Consider the following 25,945-nt stretch of genomic DNA (forward strand, 5'->3'; position numbering starts at 1 on the left):
TATCTCCAGTACAGTACCGTGCTGTTAGATTAGACTGGACTGTATTGAATTAGCTGGCTCTCAGATCCCCAGTACAGTACAGTGCTATTTTTAAAATCCATAAAATGTTGTAAATCTTAAATTCCTGAGAAATAACACTTATGAAAATGAATGAACAAAATAAACAAATAAAAATACATAAATGAAAAAAATCAATACACAACTTTATAAACAAATTCCTAAAATTACACAAATTCAGTCAATCCAACACCTTTAAAAAAAAAAAGTACAAAGTAACACGGAACAGTCCATTATAGTTAGTATAGGGGGTGATTGGTCTAAGGCTATTGTGCATATTATTATTATTATTATTATTATTATTATTATTATTATTATTATTATTATTATTATTATTATTATTATAGTATTATTACTAGTCCAAACTCCCTCACCCCTCTCTTTGACTGCACCTAAATGGACCAGTCCCTTAAAAAAAAGAAAAAAGTCATTTTCCACTGAAATTAAATAAAATACACGCAATTTCAAACTAAAAAGAAAACAGTTTCAAATTGTAACACCAGAAACACATTTTGTGTATATATATATATATATATATATATATATATATATATATATATATATATATATATATATAAATATATAATCTTTAAACATCTTAAAACAGTTGCAGAATATTTTGTAGGGATTTTCATAGCAATTAAGAAAGTCAAAGAGAGAGAGAGAGACATAACTGGGAAAAAAATGGCAAAATACTTTAAAAGAAGTGTAATTTGTAATTCATTATGAACAGAGCTGCACAGAGCAGGTCTATAGGAAACTCAACACTGCAGAGCTGCACAGAGCAGGTCTGTAGGAAACTCAAGACGGCAGAGCTGCACAGAGCAGGTTAAAAGGAAAGAGAGATCAACACTGCAGAGCTGTACAGAGCGAGTCTATAGGAAAGACAAAATTTCTTTTTTTTTATATAACTTTTTAGATTAGTTCCTTTTAAAACAGTGCTTTCCCTGGGTCTCTCTCAAACACTTTCAATGAGACTCCCTATCGCACAGGAGTTTCAGTAAGACTCCCTATTACAGAGCAGTTTCAATAGAACTCCCTATTGCACAACTGTTTTAATGAGACTCCCTATCACACAGCAGTTTTAATGAGACTCCCTATCGCACAGGAGTTTCAGTAAGACTCCCTATCACACAGCAGTTTCAATGAGACTCCCTATTGCACAGCAGTTTCAATAAGACTCCCTATCACACAGCAGTTTCATTAAGACTCATTATCGTACAGCAGTTTCAATAAGACTCCCTATCGCACAGCAGTTTCAATAAGACTCACTATCGCACAGCAGTTTCAATGAGACTCCCTATTGCACAGCAGTTTCAGTAAGACTCCCTATCACACAGCAGTTTCAATGAGACTCCCTATCACACAGCAGTTTCAATAAGACTCATTATCGCACAGCAGTTTTAATAAGACTCATTATCGCAAAGTAGTTTCAATAAGACTCATTATCGCACAGCAGTTTCAGAGCAGAGCTGGTCTATAGGAAACAACACTGCAGAGCAGTGATTGAATCGTAATATATTTTCAATATAGACTTTAAGGGGAAATTCACAAATGCTCTTCACATGGTTTCAGGAAAAAGAAAGTGAAGGGTGAGAGAGAGGGAGAGGGTGAGAGTGAGGGAGAGAGAGAGGAGAAAGAGGGACGCGTCTGGACAAACGCCTCTGGATTTCCCGTTTGCTTCTTTCAAACAATCCAACTTGTAACAACGAATAGTGGAGTCTTCGTTTTCATATTTCTCCCAGTAGTCTTGCTCTTTAACTTTCGTCAATGTGGACTCAGCTTCGTAACTTTTGGTTTGACTTTTATCTGGACTGATGTAACTGTTGTCTTGCTGTTGTCCTTTCTTTCCATCCAAGCCTTTAGATTTGTCCGAATTCCCCCCGCTTGCCTTGCCCGATTTGGGGAACCACCATCTCGTTCTGGTGCTGAAGGTGTAAGTGACGCGGGCTCTCGGATAGTAAGGCATCATGGGGCAGGGAGCGAAATCGATTTCTCTCAAGAACCTCAAATCTAGACCTTTCCTCTCCTCGGGACCGGCGCAGAGGAGCTCTGGAGATCCGGACCTGACGGAACCATTCCCAGAGAGGGCGGGCCTGGCAGGAGCAGCTCCAGGGGTTTCCGTTGAGTCTGAGGAACTGCAGGGACGAGAGATCGGAGAGGGCCGAAGCAGGGAGGTCTGTTAGGGCGTTGTTGAAGAGGAACAGGGTGGTGAGGTGACCCAGGTCCCTGAAGGCTTTGCGGTTGACCTGTCGCACTCGGTTCTCGTGGAGGAGGAGCCTGTCCAGGTTGACCAGCCCTCTGAAGACATTTTCAGACAGGACTCGGATTCGGTTGCCGTGGAGGAAGAGGTGAGTGAGATTCACCAGGTCTGAGAAGAGATTGTCCTGAGAGGGGGAGAGAGAGGGAGGGGGAAGGGGAGGGACAGAGATTGATATTTGGCACATGAAAATTCAGTACTACCAAAAAGTTGTATGTTAAATTATGAAAATAAAATTATTTGTGTTATAGCTCTTCTGTATGTATCTGCCTCCTGTCACCCCTCCCCCCCAGGAGCAGGGTTGAGACAGACTGTATTAGATAGGATAGAGGGGGCTATCCAGGAGCAGGATTGAGACACACTGTATTAGATAGTTTAGAGGGGGCTCTCCAGGAGCAGGGTTGAGACACATTGTATTAGATAGGATAGAGGGGGCTCTCCAGGAGCAGGATTGAGACACATTGTATTAGATAGGATAGAGGGGGCTCTCCAGGAGCAGGATTGAGACACACTGTATTAGATAGGATAGAGGGGGCTCTCCAGCAGCAGGGTTGAGACACACTCTATTAGATAGGATAGAGGGGGCTCTCCAGGAGCAGGATTGAGACACACTGTATTAGATAGGATAGAGGGGGCTCTCCAAGAGCAGGATTGAGACACACTGTATTAGATAGGATAGAGGGGGCTCTCCAGGAGCAGGATTGAGACACATTGTATTAGATAGGATAGAGGGGGCTCTCCGGGAGCAGGATTGAGACACACTGTATTAGATAGGATTGGGGGGGGGGCTCCAGGAGCAGGGTTGGAGACGCACTGTATTAGATAGGATGGGGGGCTCTCCAGGAGCAGGGTTGGAGACGCACTGTATTAGATAGGATGGGGGGGATGGGGGGGCTCCAGGAGCAGGGTTGGTGGCGCACTGTATTAGATAGGAGGTCTCTCTCTCTCTCTCTCTCTCTCTCTCTCTCTCTCTCTCTCTCTTTCTCTCTCTCACCTGGATGTGTTGCAGCAGGTTGTCCTGCAGGTAAAGGAACTGCAGGCTGTAGAGTTTTTTGAAGATGTTTCCGGGCAGGGTCCCCAGCTGGCAGCGGTATATGTGCAGGCTCTGCAGCTTGTCCAGCCCCCGGAAGGAGTCAGGATGGAGGGTGCGCAGGGAGGGGTTATCCCCCAGGTCCAGCTCCTCCAGATCTCGCATGTCGCTGAAGGAATCTGGTTTGATGGAGCAGATGTTGTTGGAGTAGAGCCACAGGACCTGATGAGAGGGAGAGAGAGAGGTGGGGGAGAGAGAGGAAGATCATTTTCAAGCTCAATTTCGAGTTACAGTCAAACCTGTATTAAGAGACCTGCACTCAAGGTACAGTCAAATAGTGTCTCTTAAAAGAGGGACCCCCCATACATTTTCTATTTGTCTCCGACATCCTACCTTCCTCTAATTATATATGTATGTTTAAAAAACTCTGTAAAAGACTACATATATGAACAAAATAAGTAGTGGAATTGAATTACATTTAGATTATTGTGTGGGCTTGCACGTTGTTGTTTCGGAGGACAAAAGCTTGAGTGCGTTTGTCTATCTCCAGCCTCTCCCAGCCGAGAAGGAGTCACTGCGGGGGAGATCGCAGCAGCAGCAGTGGTGAGGCAGACATAGTCTTAAAAACAATTTATAAATTGGGGGAGAAAAGGGGGTTACAAATAATTGTGAAGTGTGAACAGGGCAAGATGGTACCTGTGTCTGGAAGCCGAAGGACTGCGCCCGCAGCTCTGTGATGCGGTTGTTTTGGAGGAACACTCTCTGGCTGTCGTAGGGAATGCCGGCCGGCACCGCCGAGAAGTTCTGAGACTGGCAGCTGACCGTCATCGGGGAGAGGTAACAGACACACAGCCTGGGGCAGGAATAGGCAGGGCTAGGGGAGCAGACTGCCAGCCAGAGCAACAGCCAGACAGACACCGAGCCTGCATGGGGAGAGAGAGGAGAGTGTGAGAGAGGAGAAGGGAGGGGAGAGAGATAGACTGATAGATAAACAGAATGACAGACAAGACAGAAAGGCAGATAAACAAATAGACAGACAGATTTGAAGTCATGTCTCAATGAACATTTATTCAGTTGTCTGTCATAGATCTCTCTAAGAGTGACCCCTGACCACCAGTGACCCAATGATATAATGTTCTCAGCACATAACAGAACTGACTGGGCAAACAGTCACTCAGAGAGAGGCTCGGAAACTTTGGTGACATTTATAGAAGAACCTGAATACTCGGAAAAACAGGAACGCCTTCTATAATTCAGGAAAGACAATGAATAGAGGAGAACACTGTCAATGTGTGTGTGTGTGTGTATGTGTGTCTGTGTCTCGGTGTGTTTCTATCTCAATGTGTGTGTGTGTGTGCTCCAGTGTGTGTCTCTCTCAATGTGTGTGTGTCAGTGTGTTTCTCACTCAATGTGTGTGTGTCTCAGTGTGTGTCTCTCTCAATGTGTGTGTCTCAGTGTGTGTCTCTCTCAATGTGTGTGTGTGTGTGTCTCTGTGTGTGTCTCTCTCAATGTGTGTGTGTGTCTCAATGTGTGTCTCAGTGTGTTTCTCTCTCAATGTGTGTGTGTGTGTCTCAGTGTGTTTCTCTCTCAATGTGTGTGTCTCAGTGTGTGTCTCTCTCAATGTGTGTGTGTGTCTCAATGTGTGTCTCAGTGTGTTTCTCTCTCAATGTGTGTGTGTCTCAGTGTGTTTCTCTCTCAATATGTGTGTGTCTCAGTGTGTTTCTCTCTCAATGTGTGTGTGTGTCTCAGTGTGTTTCTCTCTCAATATGTGTGTGTCTCAGTGTGTTTCTCTCTCAATGTGTGTGTGTGTCTCAGTGTGTTTCTCAATATGTGTGTGTCTCAGTGTGTTTCTCTCTCAATGTGTGTGTGTGTGTGTGTCTCTCTCAATGTGTGTGTGTCTCAGTGTGTTTCTCTCTCAATGTGTGTGTGTGTGTGTCTCAGTGTGTGTCTCTCTCAATATGTGTGTGTCTCAGTGTGTGTCTCTCTCAATGTGTGTGTGTGTGTGTGTGTGTGTGTCTCAATGTGTGTCTCAGTGTGTTTCTCTCTCAATGTGTGTGTGTGTCTGTGGCAAAGTGGCTGGTAAGGGGAACAGGTGTAGCGGTGATGCGATGCAGGAGTGACAGGCAGACAACGGTAATTTTGTGAATAAGTGTTTATTGTGCTGTTTCCAGGTCTGGCGACCGTCAAATAATAAATCCCCGGCAGTACACAACAATGTGTAAAGCACGGGGAGCGTGAATAATCCCACACAGTCCTGAACAGAAAAACAAAGGCACGGTCATCAGTCCTGGGTGAATTCAAACATGCAGGTGCTCTGTGCAGTGGTGCTCCGGATAGTGCTTTTGTGGAGACAGCTCCGGAGGTGTGCTTTAACTGTCTAGTAGTGCGAAAAAAGACAGACAATTACAGACAGACAGAAATAACACACAACACGTAACACTTAATTCTTTTTATATTTCTGAGAGCTCATCTCTCAGTCCTTCTCTCCTCACGTTTAACCCAAACGAAGGAAAAGAACAGCGTTACCCTGGCCCCTATATGTAATCCCGCATGATATCTAGGTAAACGGTTGCAGCTGCCTTATTACTTGCAGCTGCCCCTCATTTACCTGTCAAATCAATACGGTCTTACAACAGAGTCTCGCTTCCTTCCAGGCTGACCCACTTCCCGGTCCCGGAAATGAACTGTCAGGCCAGCCCTTCCAGATACTTCTCCTCCCGTTCTTTAGCGCCCTCACAGATCGGGAGGTAGATTTATCACCAGAACTCATTGTATTTCTGTCACATATCCCACCGCTCAGAGTGGAGCCGAAGGAACACTCGGCTGAATCTACCTTTCCCATTGCTCCCCCCTCCCGGGAAAAATAATCCGCATTTTGGTGGTCTTTCCCCGCACGGTGTACCATATGGTACATGAAGGGCTGCAATGCCAGATACCACCGAGTTATCCGGGCATTGCTGTCCTTCATTGTGCTTAACCACTTGAGTGGGGTGTGGTCTGTGACAAGATCAAATGAGTGTCCCAGCAGGTAGTATCGTAAAGAGTGAGTAGCCCATTTAATGGCCAAACACTCTTTTTCGACTACGGAATAGTTACGTTCCCGAGGTAACATTTTTTTGCTCAGGTACAATATCGGGTGTTCTACTCCAGCTACTTTTTGGGACAAGACTGCACCCAAACCTACATCCGAGGCGTCGGTGTGGAGGATGAATCTCTTGGTGAAATCTGGGGTAATAAGAGTGGGGGGCCTGGCAAAGTTTACGCTTAATCGTATCAAACGCCCCCTGACACTCAGCTGACCATTTAATTAAATTTGGAGCACTCTTTTTGGTGAGGTCGACTAACGGGTTAACCACTGTGGCGTACTCGGGGATGAAGCGGCGGTAATAACCGGCTAAGCCCAGTAGTGACCTCACCTGAGTCTTGATTTTGGGGATCGCTGCATCAACCAAAGCCTGGATTTTGGTGACCACAGGTTTCACCCTTCTATTTCCCATTACAAATCCCAAATATTGAGTCTCTATTTTGGCAAACACACATTTTCTCAAGTTAGCTGTCAGCCGGGCTGCCCTTAGAGACTGAAGAACGGCTGCAAGCCTAGCCAAATGCTCTCGCCAGGTGGAGCTGTAAATCACCACATCATCAATATACGCTGCTGCATATTCATGATGTGGGCGTAAAACCTGGTCCATCAGTCTCTGAAAGGCAGCGGGCGCACCATGTAGCCCAAATGGCATGGTTTTAAAGTGGAACAGCCCTTCTGGTGTTGAAAATGCAGTTTTCTCTCTGGAGCTGCGGGTTAAAGGGATTTGCCAGTATCCCTTCTTCAGGTCCAGAGTGGAAATAAACCTCGCTTTTCCCAGTCTGTCTAAAAGCTCGTCGACCCGAGGCATGGGATACGCATCGAACTTAGCAATAGCGTTCACCTTTCTGAAATCCACGCAGAAGCGGTTGGTGCCGTCTTTCTTAGCCACTATGACAATGGGGCTGCACCACTCGCTCCTGGAAGGTTCAATTACCCCAAGCTCGAGCATATCCCATACCTCTTTGCGCACGCCACTTTGTCGACTTTCCGGGATCCGGTACGGTCTCTCTCGCACTGTGACACCTGGTGGAGAGATAATGTCATATTCAACTAAGTTTGTTCTGCCGGGCACGTCAGAAAAAACATCGCTGAACTCTTCAATAAGCTTACGCAGCTCTCTTTGCTGATCCGGAACCAACTGTTCCCCCATCGAAATCGCTCTTGTGCTCGGGGTCTCTGGAGAGGGGCCTAAATCATCCTCCATATTGCCTGGGGCTATAAATAAGACCTCCCTTGCCTGCCAGGGCTTTAACAAATTAACATGGTAAATTTCACGTTCATTCCGGCGATCGGGCTGTCTAATTTCATAATTTACTTTCCCTATAGCCCGAATCACCTCATACGGCCCCTGCCATTTAGCACACAGTTTTGATTCTGATGAGGGAAGTAGCAACATTACCTTGTCCCCTGGTCGAAAGGTTCGAATTCGTGCATTTTTGTTGTAATGCTGCTGCTGTCGGTGCTGAGCCGATCTGAGGTTGTCTCGGGCCAAACGACCGACCAAATCCAGGCGATCTCTTAGTAGGAGCACATACTTCACTACATTTTTAGACGAGCCTTTGTGCTCCTCCCACCCCTCTCTCAGCAGGTCGAGAATGCCGTGAGGCTGCCGGCCGTACAGGAGCTCAAAGGGGGAGAACCCCGTGGAACTCTGCGGCACTTCTCTCACCGCAAAAAGGAGGTAGGGAAGAAGCGATGCCCAATGTTTCTGCTCTTGTGTTACAAATCGCCTCAGCATCGACTTTAAGGTCTGATTAAAACGTTCAACCAGACCGTCCGATTGTGGATGACGTATTTTCAATATTTTGTACACCTGCTGTAACGTATTTGACAGAAAATTGGTTCCGTGATCGGTCAAAATCTCCTTGGGGATCACTACTCTAGCCATAATCTGCGCTAACTTGGTGGCTATTGCAGCGGCACTAGTGGACCTCAATGGAACTGCCTCCGGGTATCGCGTTGCATAATCCACCACCACTAATATATGCGTATACCCGGAGTCAGAAGGTAGCAAAGGGCCCACTATGTCCATTGCAATGCGTTCAAAAGGAGTGGAAATAATCGGCAGTGGGACCAAAGGGGCAGGGGCAGCACCTCTACCCCAGCTGGGGGCCAACCTTGGTCTCCATGGGGGGGAGGCAAGGGGGCCCAATGGGGTCGGTGTTCTAGGAGGTCTGGGTCCCTGGAACGCGGGGGGGGTGGTGGTGGTGGTGTTGGAGGAGAGGGAGGGAGAGGTCGGCTGCTCCGAAGGGCAGGGGCCGACAGGATCCCGATCCGGGCAGAAGTCAGGGAGTCCTCGAAGTCTTCAGCCAATTTGACCGCCTCCTCCAGGGTGTCGGGATTGTGGCGCCGTATCCACGCCTGGGTTTCGGCGCCGACCACATGGCAAAATTGCTCTACCACAATGGCTTCCCCCATCTGCTGGGCGGTCTTCTTCCCGGGGGTCAGCCAATGCACCATGTGGTCGCACAACCGCTCTGCAACCACCCTGGGGCGTGTCTCCGGGGCTCTCCGGTACTCCCTAAACCAAGCCCGGTGGGTCTCTGTGGTGATGTTCAGCCGGCGGAGGATAGCCTGCTTGACCAGGTCATACTCGGTGGCGTGATGGTCGCTCATGGCTTGGTAGGCTGCCTGAGCCTACCCAATCAGGCAGGGTCCCAACTGGCTGGCCCAGAACTCCCGCAGCCAAGCCGCCGCGGTAGCCAGCCGCTCGAACGCCACCTTCGGGGGCGACATCAGCGGTGTTGTGGTAGGGGTCGTTGCTGCGGCAATGGCCAGCCCTACCCGTTCAATGAGCGCCGTGTAGCGCTCCTCCCTCCTCCTCTCCTCTGCACCGCGTCTGCTCTCCAGCGCCTGCAGCAGCTCCGCCAGTGCGTTGCGATCCATGATCCCGGATCTGACACCAAGTGTGGCAAAGTGGCTGGTAAGGGGAACAGGTGTAGCGGTGATGCGATGCAGGAGTGACAGGCAGACAACGGTAATTTTGTGAATAAGTGTTTATTGTGCTGTTTCCAGGTCTGGCGACCGTCAAATAATAAATCCCCGGCAGTACACAACAATGTGTAAAGCACGGGGAGCGTGAATAATCCCACACAGTCCTGAACAGAAAAACAAAGGCACGGTCATCAGTCCTGGGTGAATTCAAACGTGCAGGTGCTCTGTGCAGTGGTGCTCCGGATAGTGCTTTTGTGGCGACAGCTCCGGAGGTGTGCTTTAACTGTCTAATAGTGCGACAAAAAGACAGACAATTATAGACAGACAGAAATAACACACAACACGTAACACTTATTCCCTTTTTATATTTCTGAGAGCTCCTCTCTCAGTCCTTCTCTCCTCATGTTTAACCCAAACGAAGGAAAAGAACAGCGTTACCCTGGCCCCTATATGATATCTAGGTAAACGGTTGCAGCTGCCTTATTACTTGCAGCTGCCCCTCGTTTACCTGTCAAATCAATACGGTCTTACAACAGAGTCTTGCTTCCTTCCAGGCTGACCCACTTCCCGGTCCCGGAAACAAACTGTCAGGCCAGCCCTTCCAGATACTTCTCCTCCCGTTCTTTAATGCCCTCACAGGTCGGGAGGAAGATTTATCACCAGAACTCATTGTATTTCTGTCACAGTGTCTCAGTGTGTTTCTCTCTCAATATGTGTGTGTGTGTGTGTGTGTGTCCCAATGTGTGTCTCAGTGTGTTTCTCTCTCAATGTGTGTGTGTGTGTGTGTCAATGTGTGTCTCAGTGTGTTTCACTCTCAATGTGTGTGTGTGTCTCGGTGTGTTTCTCTCTCAATATGTGTGTGTCTCAGTGTGTTTCTCTTGCAATGTGTGTGTGTTCCAGTGAGTGTATGTCTCTCAATGTGTGTGTGTCTCAGTGTGTGTCACTCTCAATGTGTGTGTGTGTGTGTGTGCTCCATTGTGCATATGTGTGTTTCTCTCTCAATGTGTGTGTGTGAAAGCCTGAACACATTTCACTCCAGATTAGCACTCTCACACAGCAGCACATCAGCAGCACGGTGGAAATGACTTCATCAGGAACAAGAATCCGCTTTATTTATGGTGGATCTGTTGATCTACAAATCTGATTATAATATTTTATTATCTTTAACAATAATAGGGGACTCCCGAGTGGTGCATCCTGTAAAGGCACACCCTGGAGTGCAGAATGCACTGTTTTGAATCCGGGCCTATGCCATCGCCAGCTGTGGCCATGAGCTCCTAGTAGGTACCTAGGGGATTCCTAGAGGATTTCCAAGGGGCTCCCAGGGACAGTGCACAATTAGCAGAGTGCCACCCAGGCACTCTGCTAATTCAGCAGGGGGGCTCAAGTCAGCTGGGTAATCACGGTCTCACCGCACACCAGTGACTCCTGTGGGTGGCCAGACGCCCGCCTGCCTGCCTGCCTGCCTGCCTGTGAGCCGGCTGTGTTACACTGGGCTTGCAGTGTGAAAGAAAGAAACAAAAAAACAAAGAAAGAAGAAAGTGGACAGCTTGACTTGACAGCTTGAGTGCGCTTGTCTGTCTCCAGCCTCTCCCAGCCGAGGAGGCTTCACTGCGGGGGTGGGGGGGGAGGTGGGGAGGTGGGGTGGGGGGTTGTAGAATCAGTGAGACAGGGGCTGTCTTAAAAACAATTGGGCATTCCAAATTGGGGAGAAATCACGGGGTAAAAATAATTGACGATTTTTAAGTTTTTAAGACAGCCCCTGTCAGTGAGACAGGGGCTGTCTTAAAAACAATTGGGCATTCCAAATTGGGGAGAAATCACGGGGTAAAAATAATTGACGATTCCAAAAAAAAAAGAAACTAAACTTTGATATGCTTTGATGTTAACATTTGAGGGGGTGACTGCTTGAAAAGGCATCTGTGACGGGGGACTGCCCCGTCTTTATGAACGTGGGTGGGACTGGCAGGGAGGGGGTTAAATTCCTCCGTGCCAGGAAAACATGTGAGAATGTGGCTGGAGCCCTAATTGAATAATCAGCAATTATTGATTAATTGGGCTCCAGCCACAGGGGATAAAAGCCAGGGGAGAGGCCCTGGCTAGGGGGAGTGTTCTAGAAGAAGAAACAAGACTGGTTTGTGTGTGCTGGTTTTCTGTTTGTTTGTTTTTGAATCCAGTGAAGGCAACGCCCAGCCTGGAAACCTTTATTTTTGTAAGTTTTGCTTTTTTTGGTTTGTGTTTATTTTATGTTTAAAACCTTTTTGTTTGGCCCTTGTGCTGGTTTATTTTGTATTTTTGTTTATTAAAAACTTTATTTTTGAACGTTTAAACTGTTTCTGAGTCTCAACCTCGGTCATTTCCTGTCACAGCATCCCTCAGACAAACGGTTATAAACTTCTATCTGTCTTTCAGTCTCCAGAATTCCAGTGATTAATTTGTTGATTCATTCATTGGTTCATCCCTTTACACTTCCAAACGAGTCACTCGTTCTCGCTTTCCCTCTTGCTGTTCTTTCTCTCACTTCCTTTTCCTCCCTCCCTCTCCCACCCACTCTCTCATTAGTTTGTTTAATTTATTTATTTACACATTCATTCACAATTTGAGTGATTCACTATTGCCCTGCAAGCTGTTTGAAAACCAGAATGATTGGTTTACATCATAGACACGCAGAGACACAGGTGCACATTCTAAAACACGCACACAGTGACACATGCACAGAGAAATACGCACACTGACACACAGAGAGACATGAACACGCGTACACACAGGGAAACACACACACACACTCACTGAGACACGAACACACACACACACACACACACACACAGAGGGTATACAACTTAATAATTAGCTTGTCAGCTCGTAACCTGCTGATGAAGCCCTATGGCATAAACTTCAGTTAAAAAAGACTATGCCAGTTTCAATAAGACTCCCTATTGCACAGCAGTTTTAATGAGACTCCCTATTTCACAGCAGTTTCAATGAGACTCCCTATTGCACAGCAGTTTCAATGAGACTCCACATTGCACAGCAGTTTCAATGAGACTCCTATGGCACAGCAGATTATATGAGACTCCTATGGCACAGCAGTTTCAATGAGACTCCCTCCTATGGCAAAACTTCAGTAAAAAAAGACTCTGCCAGTTTCAATGAGACTCCTATGGCACAGCATACATTCTACTGTTTAGCAGACTCTGATATTTTATTTCTTAGCAGACACCCGTATCCAGGGTGACTTACAATTGTGATATTATTATTTACATACAATTACCCATTTATACAGTTGGGTTTTTTAATGGAGCAATCTACGTAAAGTACCTGCTTGCTCAAGGGTACAGCAGCAGTGTGTGTGTCCCCACCTGGGACTGAACCCACACAAGAGCCTCCGGTCAAGAGAACAGAGCCCCCCTGACCACTACTCCACACTGCTGCTCCAGATATTGATTGAGACATCTGAAATCTCTTTATAATACACAGCAGCAGATACTGATATTGATTGAGCATGTCTGAAATCTCTTTATAATACACAGCAGCAGATACTGATATGGATTGAGCATGTCTGAAATCACTTTATAATACACAGCAGCAGACCCTGATATTGATTGAACATGTCTGAAATATCTTTATAATACACAGCAGCAGACCCTGATATTGATTGAGCATGTCTGAAATATCTTTATATTACACAGCAGCAGATACTGATATTGTTTGAGCATGTCTGAAATCTCTTTATAATACACAGCAGCAGACCCTGATATTGATTGAGCATGTCTGAAATCACTTTATAATACACAGCAGCAGACCCTGATATTGATTGAGCATGTCTGAAATATCTTTATAATACACAGCAGCAGACCCTGATATTGATTGAGCATGTCTGAAATCTCTTTATAATACACAGCAGCAGACCCTGATATTGATTGAGCATGTCTGAAATCTCTTTATAATACACAGCAGCAGACCCTGATATTCATTGAGCATGTCTGAAATTTCTTTATAATACACAGCAGCAGACCCTGATATGGATTGAGCATGTCTGACATTTCTATCAAACGGAAAAACGACTAAAAATAAGGAATACTAAAAGACCATGTTCGCAAACTCAAAACAAGCGATACAAAGAAATACATACATAGACCAAACCCGTATATTTAATAATATAATATAGATTTTGTTGAATATATATGTGAATGATCAAATATATAACATTTCAAAGTACATAAATGAATATTTGAAAAGAGATAAAAAAAAATAAACAAACAAAGTCTATCTGCTCATTTATGTTATAAGTTGCTCCTCACTGCGTGTTAAACTTAACAAAGACTTAAAATAATGACAATAAATAAATAAATAAAACACGTCATTGTCAATGTAAATCCATACTGCTATAAGATTCAGTATTTATTTTTTACTTAACTTTGACATTTCGAGTACGGGAACCGCTTCGTAAATTCGACCGAGTCCCCATTTCTACTCTGTGCCGGGTGTATTCGTGTGCGGCGCTGCTGCTGCTATCTCTCCGCTGGAGTCTGGTGCTCTCTTTCGGCTCGACTGCGCCTATTATAGAGGGCAACTGCCTACGAAGCACTTGGGGGCTGCGACGGGAAACCCACACGGGCCAAGCCGGGGCATTGTGCGCTAAAGGCGGGGGACAAAACCCGGCACTGTGCCCGCTGACGGAGCTCAGAAGCGAGGGAGGGAGTGGGGAGGAGACTCCGAGGAGGTCTATAAAAAGTTCAATTTCTCTGCTAAATATCAAAAGAAAAGAGGAAGGGATGAATGAAGAAAGGATGAAAAGAAGACGTCTGCATCAATTTTTAATGCTATTCCAAATTAATACGGATCTTATTTTTTTTTTTACTTTGAAGGTTATGCGCTCTAAGACACGGCTCACACCGCCGTTCACTCGCAGACTGACAGGCGCTCCGATACGGCAGGAAAGTTATAGGGGAGCCGCTGCAGGATTGAGGCTCTCTTTAGGACCATGGGTTAACAACTCCTGCACTAGATGGATGGACAGACAGACAGCTAGCAAGTACTTTACCTCCTAGATTGTTCCAGTAAAAACCCAACTGTATTAAAGGGTGGCAGAATTTGTATACATTTGTGATTCTTGAAATGTGTATTATTATTATTATTTTATGTAGGCTGTGTGTGACAACTGTAAAATAAATAATAGGCTACTAATGTAAAAATAATGTGATATCGTCATCTCAACACTTAATGTGTCATGAGTATATCTTGTTATTTTCCTTGTATAACACTGTACAACTGCTGCCTCTGTGTGTATGTGTGTGTGTGTGTGTGTGTGTGTGTGTGTGTGTGTGTGTGTGTGTGTGTGTGTGTGTGTGTGTGTGTGTGTGTTTTGTACTGGTAATAGACAGGACTGTTACTAGCCTTTTGGGGGCCCTAAGCAGGATTTGGTTTGAACCCCCCCCCCCCCCCCCAATTAGCCCACTCCACTTGGCACGACATCAAAGCAACATAGGCTTAAGACTACTGTCTTTCTTGAAACGTTTGTAAGAGCACACATATGTACGAGCAAACATACAATGTACAAATAAACATTTAGATTTTTACTGAGGCAAAAAAAAAAAGTTGAACAAACCTCTTGCAGATCCTGTTCATGTTACAAAGGTAAAAGTTATCATCTTACAAAGCCTGAATACTGTTCATGTAAACTGCAAAGCAATATTAAGTCTCTTGGATGGTGATGTTAATGTTAAAATTTGATGACCCATATTATTTCAAAGATTAAAACGAATTGTCTCCCAGCAAAACCACAGCAACCTACAATGACCATATTCACACTGTCAGAAATATGTGATTTTAAAAGGACAAGAATATAACATCACTATTAATAAGTAGATGGGTTCATACCTTTATTGACTTGCATTTGGTTCACTGCTACTTAAGTTGCCTTACACTGCTGGGACTGGTAAGACTGGTGCTGATACTGCTGGGACTGGTGCTGACACTGGGACTGGTGCTGACACTGGGACTGGTGCTGACACTGTGACTCGTGCTTTGAACGAGTTTAGCACACAGTTTCTCTCTCAATTCTAATATTCTTTTGTCTGTATAAATCGATGATAGGAAGTAGTACAGTACTTCAGGCGGGGGAAACCGGTCGCAGAGGTCCCGGTGCTGCCTGGCGCACAGGCCGGGTTGCTATACATGCAAATACACAGCCACTATGCTGTAATAAAACGCTATGCTATGGCAGGTAGGGGGATACTTGGACGAGCTGACTGTCCAGTTAAAGTGACAAGAAAAAAACAAACAAACATACAGCTAGCTATCCCGGTTTAAATACACATTTAATGTCACCATAAAAACAGGTAATTGTATTTTTGCTCTGCTGGCATCAAAACATTCTACATGAAAAAAGGCTTTATCAAAACGTATTGCAGCTAAACATCACATTGCGCAGGGGAAAAACAACAATATAAATGACAAATTCACTTAACATTGATTCTTACCAAGAGTTGGCTTCTTACAATACCTTTCTCATGTTGTTTTTCTTCCTCTGTTTTTTTTTCTTTTTACGCTTCTTCGCGCCAGATTGGTACATTCTTGATCTTTTTTCAGTCATAATTTGTTCGCAATCCTCAAAGAAGCCACCGGAGGCAGATATCACCGTGTAACAATTTTTTTTTTTTTTTGGTTCCTGGGTAGTAAGTGTTATTTCCTAATTGCTTATGCCTCAAAAGTATAGAAAATGGCTATTATTCCCCACAAACTTTGCTTTTGTGACCAGGACAGTGATATTTTGAAATGTACCTATTTTCCAGAACATTCCAGATAGATTCAGTGCTGAGTAAACTTGGAGTAACTTCTAGAACTTTCTAGAACTTTCCAGTAATATAAATAGTAGTAGCTCTCTGCTTTCCTGTCCAACCACTCTCTGCTTGACCCTCTCCAATCTGGCTTCCGCTCTGCTCACTCTACTGAAACCGCCCTCCTGTCTGTCACCAACTCACTTAAATGTGCCCGAGCTGCCTCTCTCTCCTCTGTCCTAATTCTCCTCGACCTCTCTGCTGCTTTTGACACTGTTGATCACTCTATTCTACTATCATCTCTTGCTGACCTGGGGATCTCTGGTACTGCTCTGGCCTGGTTCTCCTCCTACCTCTCCAACCGCACTTACCAGGTAACCTGACGTGGAGCAACCTCCACACCTCACCCTCTCTTAACTGGAGTCCCCCAAGGGTCAGTCTTGGGTCCTCTCCTGTTCTCTCTCTACACCCGCTCCCTGGGCCCCCTCATCGCATCCTATGGTTTCTCATACCATTTATATGCTGATGATGCTCAGATTTTCCTCTCCTTCCCCACCTCTGACTCCACCATCTCCTCCCGTATCTCTACCTGTCTGTCTGCTATTTCCTGCTGGATGCACTCGCATCACCTCAAACTCAACCTCTCTAAATCTGACCTCCTTTTCTTTCCCTCCTCCTCCCCCTCCTCTGATCTCTCCATCTCTGTTCCTCTGGAATCTACCACACTCTCTCCCTCTTCCTCAGCTAAGAACCTTGGAGTCACCCTGGACCCCTGCCTCTCTTATTCCCAGCACATCTCCACTCTGGCACGTACTTGCCGATTCTTCCTGAGCAACATCCGAAGAATCCGACCCTTCCTCACCAACTATGCTACCCAGCTCCTGGTCCAGGCCCTGGTACTCTCCCGCCTAGACTACTGCAACTCCCTCCTGGCTGGCCTCCCTGCGTCCGCCACCCGTCCGCTCCAGCTCATCCAGAACTCTGCTGCCCGCCTAGTGTTCTCTCTGCCTCGCTTCGCCCACGCTACTCCACTACTCCGCTCGCTCCACTGGCTCCCGATCACCGCTCGCATCCAGTTCAAGACTCTTGTACTAGCTTACAGATGCCTTGACCAGTCTGCACCCAGCTACCTCCAGACCCTCATCTCTCCCTACACCCCCACTCGACCTCTCCGCTCCGCCTGCACTAGAAGACTAGCTCTACCACCGCTACGCTCCCCTGCCGCCAAAGCCCGCTCCTTCTCCACCCTTGCTCCGCAGTGGTGGAATGACCTTCCTACAGATGTCAGGACTGCCCAGTCCCTGACCACATTCCGGCGCCTCCTTAAGACTCACCTCTTCAAAGAGCACCTGTAGAACTCCTCTGTTTGTATCCTGGGACACTATCACCCTTCATGTAAATGTGCTTTATTTTGCTCTTATCTGCCCCTATTTTACTGCATTTAATCCTGTACTTCAGAATACTGTAATCTGCCAAGTTTTTAACCTGTAGTACTTTGTATTTAATCACATCCTGATCTAACTATCACTATTTAATCATATCCTGATGTAACTATCACTATTACCTGCTGTATTATTGAATTGTGGTTTGTCAAACTTGTACTTTACTTGAACAAAAGTTATTGTATTTCTTGCTCTTATTGTATTACTTGTATTGTAACGCTTGAAATGTTTTTGCTTACGATTGTAAGTCGCCCTGGATAAGGGCGTCTGCTAAGAAATAAATAATAATAATAATAATAAATACAGGGGCCTTAAGCCCACCAGTTCAGTTTAGTTCCAGCTGCCATAAGTGGATACATATCTGCATTTTTCTGAGATGGCATCAAGAGGCTGCAACCATCCGGCAGACGCATTTTGCTATGTCTGCGGCCAATGTATCAAGACAAGAGCGAACAAGTACTCCGTGGAATCATCTGCTAAGATGTGTGAGGCCTACAAGGCATATTTCGGCATGCCTGTCGGGGATCAAGACAAACTCTGGGCACCTCATTACACCTGCGAGCACTCCAAAAAAACTCTGGAAGGTAAGATGGACAATTGTTGCTCGGAATTTTATGTTATAAAATTTGTTAAAATTTTTAAAATTGTAAAAGTTTTTAATTTTAAAATGTTTTACAATTTTCAATGTTATTGAATAAATATATCATATATGAAAAATGTTGCGAGAATCTCTTACACATTAGTCATGGGTGAAATAAATGTATTTTTGTAGGATGGTACAGAGGGGAAAAGAGAGCCATGAAGTTCGCTATCCCAAGAATTTGGCGGGAACCCACTGACCACTCAAGCAAATGCTACTTCTGCATGGTGGACCCTTCCAAATGTCGGACTGGCAAGAATGCACCTGCTATCACGTATCCGGACCTTCCTTCATCCATCGCCCCGGTGACACACTGCCATGAGCTCCCCGTACCCACTCCTCCGGAGAGAGAGCAGCCGTCTTTAGAAGTAAAGAGAAGGGTCTCAGGTACCTTCAAGACTTCTTCCCTAAGCTGTCTGAGGCAAAGGTCAAAGCCGGTGTCTTCGTCGGACCACAGATAAAGAAGATCCTGGAGTGCAATTATATCCTGGAGGCGAGCGCTTCCACCAGGATATAATGGACTTTGAACGCCGCTACCAAGGACAGTATAACGAGAATATGATGGGAGACTACATCTGGGGGCTGATTCGTGAAAGTGATTTACAGTATAATCGTAAATCTCGAAAAACTACTCGCTTCTAAATATGTTGTAGTCATTTTTGTATTACTTTAGTATAAATACATGTTAATTTGGATTCATATGTTGTTTTTTTCTGACTTATGTGAACCAAAAGACACAAATTCGTCCGTTTTCTCATTGGAAAAAGGCAAATTTCAAAATATCACTGTCCTGGTCACAAAAGCAAAGTTTGTGGGGAATAGTAGCCATTTTCTATACTTTTGAGGCATAAGCAATTAGGAAATAACACCTACTACCCAGGAACAAAAATTGTGTTACATAGTGATATCAAGACGACGGAACAAGCCTGCTTGCTGCTACAAAAGCGGCACTATACTGAACTTTACCGATGCGTTAGGAATAGACACCATTCATTTATTCATGCTTTTACATATCAACTAATTGCATTCCACATTTACAGAACATACATGATTATCGTGAAGATTTGATAAAATCAAACAATCAAAAAATTCCACTGACTCACACTGCTTTCACTTTTTACCATTTACTTCTTAGCCCTTAGCTTGCGTCTCAATGCGTGATGATGTTGGTTTTGTTGACTCAGTTGCCATGGGAACGTTTAAAACTCCGCGACAAACTTTACTCAAATGCACAGCTGTACAGAACACACCCCCTCAGACATGTGCTGTCTATTCACGGGAACAGACTACTGAACCAGTTAGTTCAGATGAGCGCTGGATACACAATAAACAATCTGACAATTTCACAAATAAAACCGTTTGTGTTCAAACCTATGAGAGGTGGAATGTAACAAAAATGTGAACTGCAAAAGCCGGAGCGTCAAACATCAACGACAAAGTTCAACATTTGAATTGAAATAACAGCTGTCAAATAGACAAAGCTCAAGACTCGAAGATAATATGCCAAATTGAAAATGCTCAACACACCAAGTGAATTAATTATACATAAAAGAATGAATGTAATTAAGCTCAATAATTGAAATGGGAACTTCAAATCTTAAATAAATTGATTACAATTCAAATTTCCAACACGTCATCCGATTTGTGTTTAGTCTGTTCTAAATCAATACTGCGCGTTGTATTTCAGGTTAAGCGCTGTGCTTTCCATTTGCCTCTTGGTCATTCTATTCCCCGGGACTGCCCCTGTCATGGTAAATCTGACATGCAAAAGAGATGCTTTGCACTGTTTCTTAAATCAAGTGGCCTCAAATAAATTGTCTCCTTTAATGTCTGCTTAGCCTACCTATCAGTCTGGTGAAATTGTAAAAATGGGTAATTGACTTGTGGATGTTAACATCAGAACTCGAGCTGTCATTCTCGTCCCCTCAAACTGGCGCAGGCAACACACCTGCCTGGATTCCTGCATGATATAAATGTGTTTCTTCATTTGCGCGGCCTGCTTTTTATTATTCATTGGGGTTTGTTTACTACATGCCTCCATAGCTGAGCCTTTAATCAGACAGTCCTTGTCGGTGACAGTCCAGTTTGTTCCGCACGTACTTCTGCCAAACTTTAATTCAAAGTACAATCTTCTAAATGGGTTATTATTATTATTATTATTATTATTATTATTATTATTATTATTATTATTATTATTATTTATTTTAATTAACATACTGATTGAAAATTAGAGGACTAATATGAAAGAGGTGCGCGCATCAATTGCAGCCAATTAGCTCCCATTAGCACCTGAACCTCTTTATAAACCCATTGCGCACTAAGGAACACCAAACTCAGCTACTGGCGGGTTTGTTTTTATTATTGTGTCTTTCTAACGGTGAAAGAAGTTCACGGTCGGGGCTGCCTTGGATTTAATGATGCCGTGTTGTCTTAGATTTGGGTAATTGTTGATCTTTTCTCTACTTTAGAAACGTTCATTTTATTGTGTGTGTCTCACTTGCGTGGTTTTTTTTTCCAATGCAGAATAACATTGCTGTTAGCAGTGTTAGTCACTGAAGTTTGGACGCAGAACCCCCCTCTAGGTACGTTAACGGTCGCTTCAGCACATCTGTTCTTTTAGCTTGCTGTTTATTTGCCGGTTGTGTGTTTTCATGTATCGTTGTCTTCTGCAGGCTCGGTGAAGACAGACTGTCAAGGGAGTGTTATGATGATGATGTTGGATAAGTCTTTTGTTGGAAAGTATTTTCGTATCAATGTGATTGGTGAGTGATCAATTTTCTTGAATGGAAAGCTTTTGATGTATAAAGCCTGTTGAGTCGTAATGTAATAACCTGAATTAAGAACAGAGTACTCCTGCGCTGTAAGGCTTCGTTTTTTTCAAATGCAGAGTATGAAACTCTTGCGTTAACTTTAAAAGCATGTTGCTGATCACCCTAAATAGACCTGTGCTGCTACAACCTAAGTCAGATTTGTTGACTGCAAGTACGCCGAAATATAAATTATTTACTCTAAACATACTGTTCCGAATGGGTGTACAATTCTATTAATATAACTCGTTTTTACAAAATTGCTTATGGAACGTGGTGGTGGGGGTGTTCACTTTGTTATATCTCTACCTTGCTTGATCACGTGTACAGTTTCTTAAAAGGCCAACTTAATTTACTTTCCATAGACAATAAGGGGGCGCTTGTGTCCCTCTCTCCAAGACTGGCCGCACAGTGTGGATATAGCTTAACCGTTGACTTCTTGGGAAATGCCAAGTTCCTTGCTTCTGTGGTGAGCTGCTTTGCTCAGAACACAGTGAGTTTTAATTATATTTCTTTTTAAACGTGTTTCTAATGGTGACATGCTGGGACTAACTTTAGCCTTTGTTTCCAGAATGATGAGACCTACAAGCTGACAGTACAAATCAGTGTCTTCTCAAACAGTGCTATGACTTCAGCTTCCTCCTATGTTCAGAGCATGACATGCCGCTATTCTCCATGGGCAGAGAGGGAGATTCTGTGTGAAAGAAACTACATGGAGGTAAGGGCTGTCAGGATGTGATAATGCTGTTCAGTATAACTTGTTGGGTTGTGTGGGTATTTTAATTGTCATTACAGAAGTGCTTCACTCATGACTAATGTGAATTCTCTTTAGGTTTCTGTGAGAAGAGGGGTGCCACTTATTGAGCCAAACTTTGTTCAAGATGATCCTGATTGGTCCCTTGCATACCCTGAGGTAGAATCATGTGACTTTGCATTTGCTTCATTCACATCCCCTTGGTCTTGCCTAATTGAGGTCTACTCTACTGTCTCATCTAGTTGAAGCGAAATCTAACGGCCCCCTTAACTTTAACCTGTCTCCCAAGAGGGTGGTCATATTGGAATTGTGTAACATTTAAGGCATTGGCTTTGTATACGTATTCTGTGATTTGTTGTGGTAAAACATGATTGTGGTGAAGTTAACACTTTCTTGTCAGTGTGTAAGCTTTGTATTTCAACCACTTAGGTAGTGGCTTCATATGTGCAGGGTTATAAACCCTTCATGATAAATGTGTCCTGATATACCTTTTTGAAGTCTGCTGTATAGGAGCAATTTCAAGTATTATCCTAAAGTTTTGGTACACTGATATTAAGGTCCAGTACAAATGAGTGGCTACAAACTCTGCCTGTATCCGATCCAGACCACATGCTTTCACGTAGGCTCTTTCGTATGCAGTTGTATTTGAGGATTCTCTGTTCCATTAGAGACGTTTGATCATATAACGGTTTCAGTGATACATTTCACCCTTCAGTTTTAGTTCATGTTTTATTAAACAAACCATCTGCTGTGACAAATCCTTTAGACTGGGGATGCTTTGTGTTCAAACTCCCTATTCTAATGGGGTTTTCTCTTTGCTAGGCAACTGCTGCTGACAACAGCATCTGGAAAATTGTGTTCCATCTCCCAGCAAATAGAAAGACAACCATGACTGTTGCTCAGGCCATGACAAATGGCTATGGCATAAACACTACACCAACTCGAATTCTGGTTAGAGCTGCATACAACTCCACAGAAAGCCAGCCTCAGGTGGTAAGTAGTCTGGGCTTCATTGTTGTCTAGTACAGTATATCCAGACAATGAAGGTAGATTTAGTCTTTTATTTTAGTAAAAGTTCCCCCTCCTCTCTAACAGATCCAAACTGTACCAATGGCTGTGCTAAGATCAACCACCTTTTATAAGCAAAGATGGATGGTCATGATGGTGGACACTGCAGTTACATGTCCTACTGGTGAGTAAGATTATAGAGGGCAATGGTGCTCAAGAACTGTTCTAGGTTTAAGTGTGAGTTTTCTATACCAAGTCTATGGTGTTCCTTTTTGTCAGATGGAACAGCCTTCACAGAACAGATGATTACATGGAATGTTCCCCGTGTTCTACCTCCCCTTGTTCCAACACCACAAATTACTACCCTTGATGTTCAAATGGGAGTTGATGGCCGCAAGCTTGACCCTGCAACGATTCATAGTAGAGATTATAAACTGGATGTCGGTCCCCAGCTAATCACTGTAAAAATTCCTGTGGGAGCTGATGGTGGATATTACAAGGTATGTAGAAGTTCAACATCTTCTAAATCCTTCTCATGTTAAAGCTTTCCTCCTAAGATGCTTCTGTGCTTTCAGAGCCATGTATTGGACAACACCTATGTGATCTCTTACTCTATTGAACCAATGCTGGAGCATACCTGGCAAGATGGGCCTGAGAAGACCAAGTACACAGTACTTCATCCAATAACCACTCCTTTCATGCCTCGGCCACCAGTTGTCACAAACAGTATGTAGAACTTGTCCACATGCAGTAAATCAAAGGGATTTGTTGCAGTGCTCCACTTCATAGCCTTCATTTTAACTGCATGCTTTAATTTCAGACACTGTTCCTAAAGCCAGAGTGTTCAATGTGACCCTGGGGACATTCCTGCCTGATGTGGAGCTGGTCAAAATTATAGTTGGACCAGAGACGTTAACTGTGCCAGAAGCCAACCGAAAAGGTTATAATGTCCAGGAGCATGTCTTTCCCAATGGATCCAAGACCTACACTCTCCAGGTGCCATTTGAGGACCCCAATGTGAAGCAAAAGGTAATATCCCACATGTTCAGCCATCCTATTGCCATTTTGAAAACACTTGCTTGCTGTCTGACTTTGGGTGTAATCCTACAAACCCATGTTTCTTTCAGGTAACTCCTCCAGACACCAGAACCTACATTCTGCCCCTGACCTACTTGCTGAATATAGTGCCAGAGAATACACCCTTTACTCATCCTGCTGTAGTTGAAGCCATTCTCAAAGACATCAGTAAGTGCCTGACTGTTTGTGGTCTACTACTACTTTTTTCTGACAATCCAGTCCATTGCCCTGACAACTGCTTTTCCTCTTGCAGTTCTACCTACAGTAACTGGCTACTGTGATGGTGCTGCATTCTATACCATGGTAACATATGGCAACATGGGTCGCAACTGGGTTCCTTTTGTGGGCTCAAGAGAACTTGGTGGAAGTCTGCTTGCCCTGTACAAGTATAATGCCAATGCTACCAATTTCTGGATGACTGTGCCATACAATTCAGTTGATGCCACATATGAAGTAAGTGATGGAACTTTAATGTGTTTTTAGTTGTCTTGGGTTCAACACATTACTGACCTGATGTATTGTCTCTGTAGGTGATCAGTTCTTCGGGCATCAGAAGCAGGCTTGACTTGACCTTGAAGGATGTTGGCACCATGGTTGTGGTGGCTGACTTTTCTCTGTCCTGCAGTTTCCCTACAAAGATGATTGGTAACTCTCCTGCAGACCAAGCATTCTTTAGAATAGCTGCTTTTGAGATTGGCCAAAGGTTGCATGGAGTGGTATTGAAGCTATAATCTGTTTCCTTAACCTGGATCCAAATGCTGTGTTTCAGATTGCTTCACCAATGGAACTATGGCAGCTCTCGCTGTGAAAGTGGAATCTGTCCCCAGCTTGTCTCCAAGTCAACTAACTCTAAGGGATCAGAGTTGCCGGCCTCTTCAGTCTGATGCTATCAATGCGGTTTTCTACTTCAATGTCAACTCCTGTGGAACAACTAGACGGGTTAGTATTGACACATTTTTAAAACCATATTTTGAGGAGGTTCAACATATTGACAAGTTGACCAACACCCCTGGATCACTCTGGGGAGCCATGGTGACCAGTGTTTCTATCAGCTGAATTACTTGCATGAATTGTGTACGTCTGAAGGATGTCACCTTTTGTATTGAACTGCTTGTCCAGTTGACAAAGGTGCTGCGACACATGTCTCTTGGTTATGGCATTGCATGTGCTGCCTATAGACCTTTTTGGGTCAATGGCAGTGAACTGGAAGGAGCGTACTAACTGGGGAAGATCCCGTGGCTAGTACATAGGATGGGACTAAACTAGTACACGAGTTGATACCAATTGCAGCTCAAGAGTCGCCAGCTGTGTATTCAAATGTGTATTTGCAACAAATCCAAAATTTACTTCTGTTGCCCTCCTAGAGGTTACTAAAACAATACCAAATTAGTCTAGCAGTTTCTGTAGACAGACTTGTGGTATCATACTAACTGTAACAAACATGAGGTCCCAAAAGTGTTCAATTATGAAATTGCAATATTCATAACCAACGCTTTTTATTTTTAAATTGTGAAATTGGTACAAAATTAGTACACAGCTGGGGATGATCCTGAGTACCATATTAGCTAGTCTGCAACTTGGTATGCAGCTCCATACTAAATATACAAGTTCATTGCAACCTGAGCCTTTTGTGATTTCTCTTCCAGTTTGACAACAACCTCCTGACTTATGAGAATGAAGTGTTGTTCACATCTTACCGGTAAGGATTGCAATCAAATTGAGTATCCTTGTGGTTGAGCCTGAAACTCTCCTAACCCCATCTCCTCTTTCCAGGTTGAGAGTTGCCTGTCACTACCTGGTCAATGACACCAAGGTAGTACAGTTCTTGTACCAGAATAATCCTGCACCTGTAGCCCAGCCTGGCTTGGGGGACCTTGCAGTCATCATGCGGCTTGCATTGGGTAGGACTTGGCAATTGAAGTAATATAGATGCTCTAGTAGTGTGTTTCCACCTATAGATCCCTTGCATCTCTGCAGATTCAACCTACAATGACTTCTATGGAGCTCGGGATTACCCTGTTGTGAAGTACTTGCGAAGACCCTTGTATTTTGAGGTAGAGCTCCTGTACAGC

At 44.3% G+C, this 25,945-nt stretch overlaps 1 protein-coding gene and 1 pseudogene across 1 annotated transcript; one reads left to right on the forward strand and one right to left on the reverse strand.

Moving 5' to 3' along the window:
• Positions 1–1,645: 1,645 nt before the first annotated feature.
• LOC131703079 (reticulon-4 receptor-like 2) lies at positions 1,646–4,175 on the reverse strand (annotated as a pseudogene).
• Positions 4,176–20,573: 16,398 nt separating this feature from the next.
• LOC131703080 (uncharacterized) lies at positions 20,574–25,094 on the forward strand. The gene is made up of 15 exons (XM_059005944.1): positions 20,574–20,667; positions 20,751–20,809; positions 20,900–20,989; positions 21,400–21,527; positions 21,606–21,752; positions 21,867–21,947; positions 22,611–22,781; positions 22,884–22,980; positions 23,076–23,296; positions 23,372–23,522; positions 23,617–23,825; positions 23,924–24,041; positions 24,127–24,326; positions 24,404–24,516; positions 25,052–25,094. The coding sequence occupies exons 1-15, from the start codon at positions 20,642–20,644 to the stop codon at positions 25,092–25,094; spliced, it is 1,854 nt and encodes a 617-aa protein (XP_058861927.1). The 5' UTR covers positions 20,574–20,641.
• The last annotated feature ends 851 nt before the right edge of the window (positions 25,095–25,945 follow it).

Source organism: Acipenser ruthenus, chromosome 32, assembly GCF_902713425.1.
Source record: "Acipenser ruthenus chromosome 32, fAciRut3.2 maternal haplotype, whole genome shotgun sequence".
Lineage (NCBI taxonomy): Eukaryota > Metazoa > Chordata > Actinopteri > Acipenseriformes > Acipenseridae > Acipenser > Acipenser ruthenus.

What these genes read in the sequence shown, in the direction of transcription:
- LOC131703080 (XM_059005944.1), top strand. Translation starts at nt 20,642, where the DNA reads ATGATGCCGTGTTGTCTTAGATTTGG. An exon ending in TGCAGTTACATGTCCTACTG is followed by an intron (nt 22,981 to 23,075) that starts GTGAGTAAGATT and finishes CCTTTTTGTCAG; the next exon opens with ATGGAACAGCCTTCACAGAA. An exon ending in CAGTTGATGCCACATATGAA is followed by an intron (nt 24,327 to 24,403) that starts GTAAGTGATGGA and finishes TTGTCTCTGTAG; the next exon opens with GTGATCAGTTCTTCGGGCAT.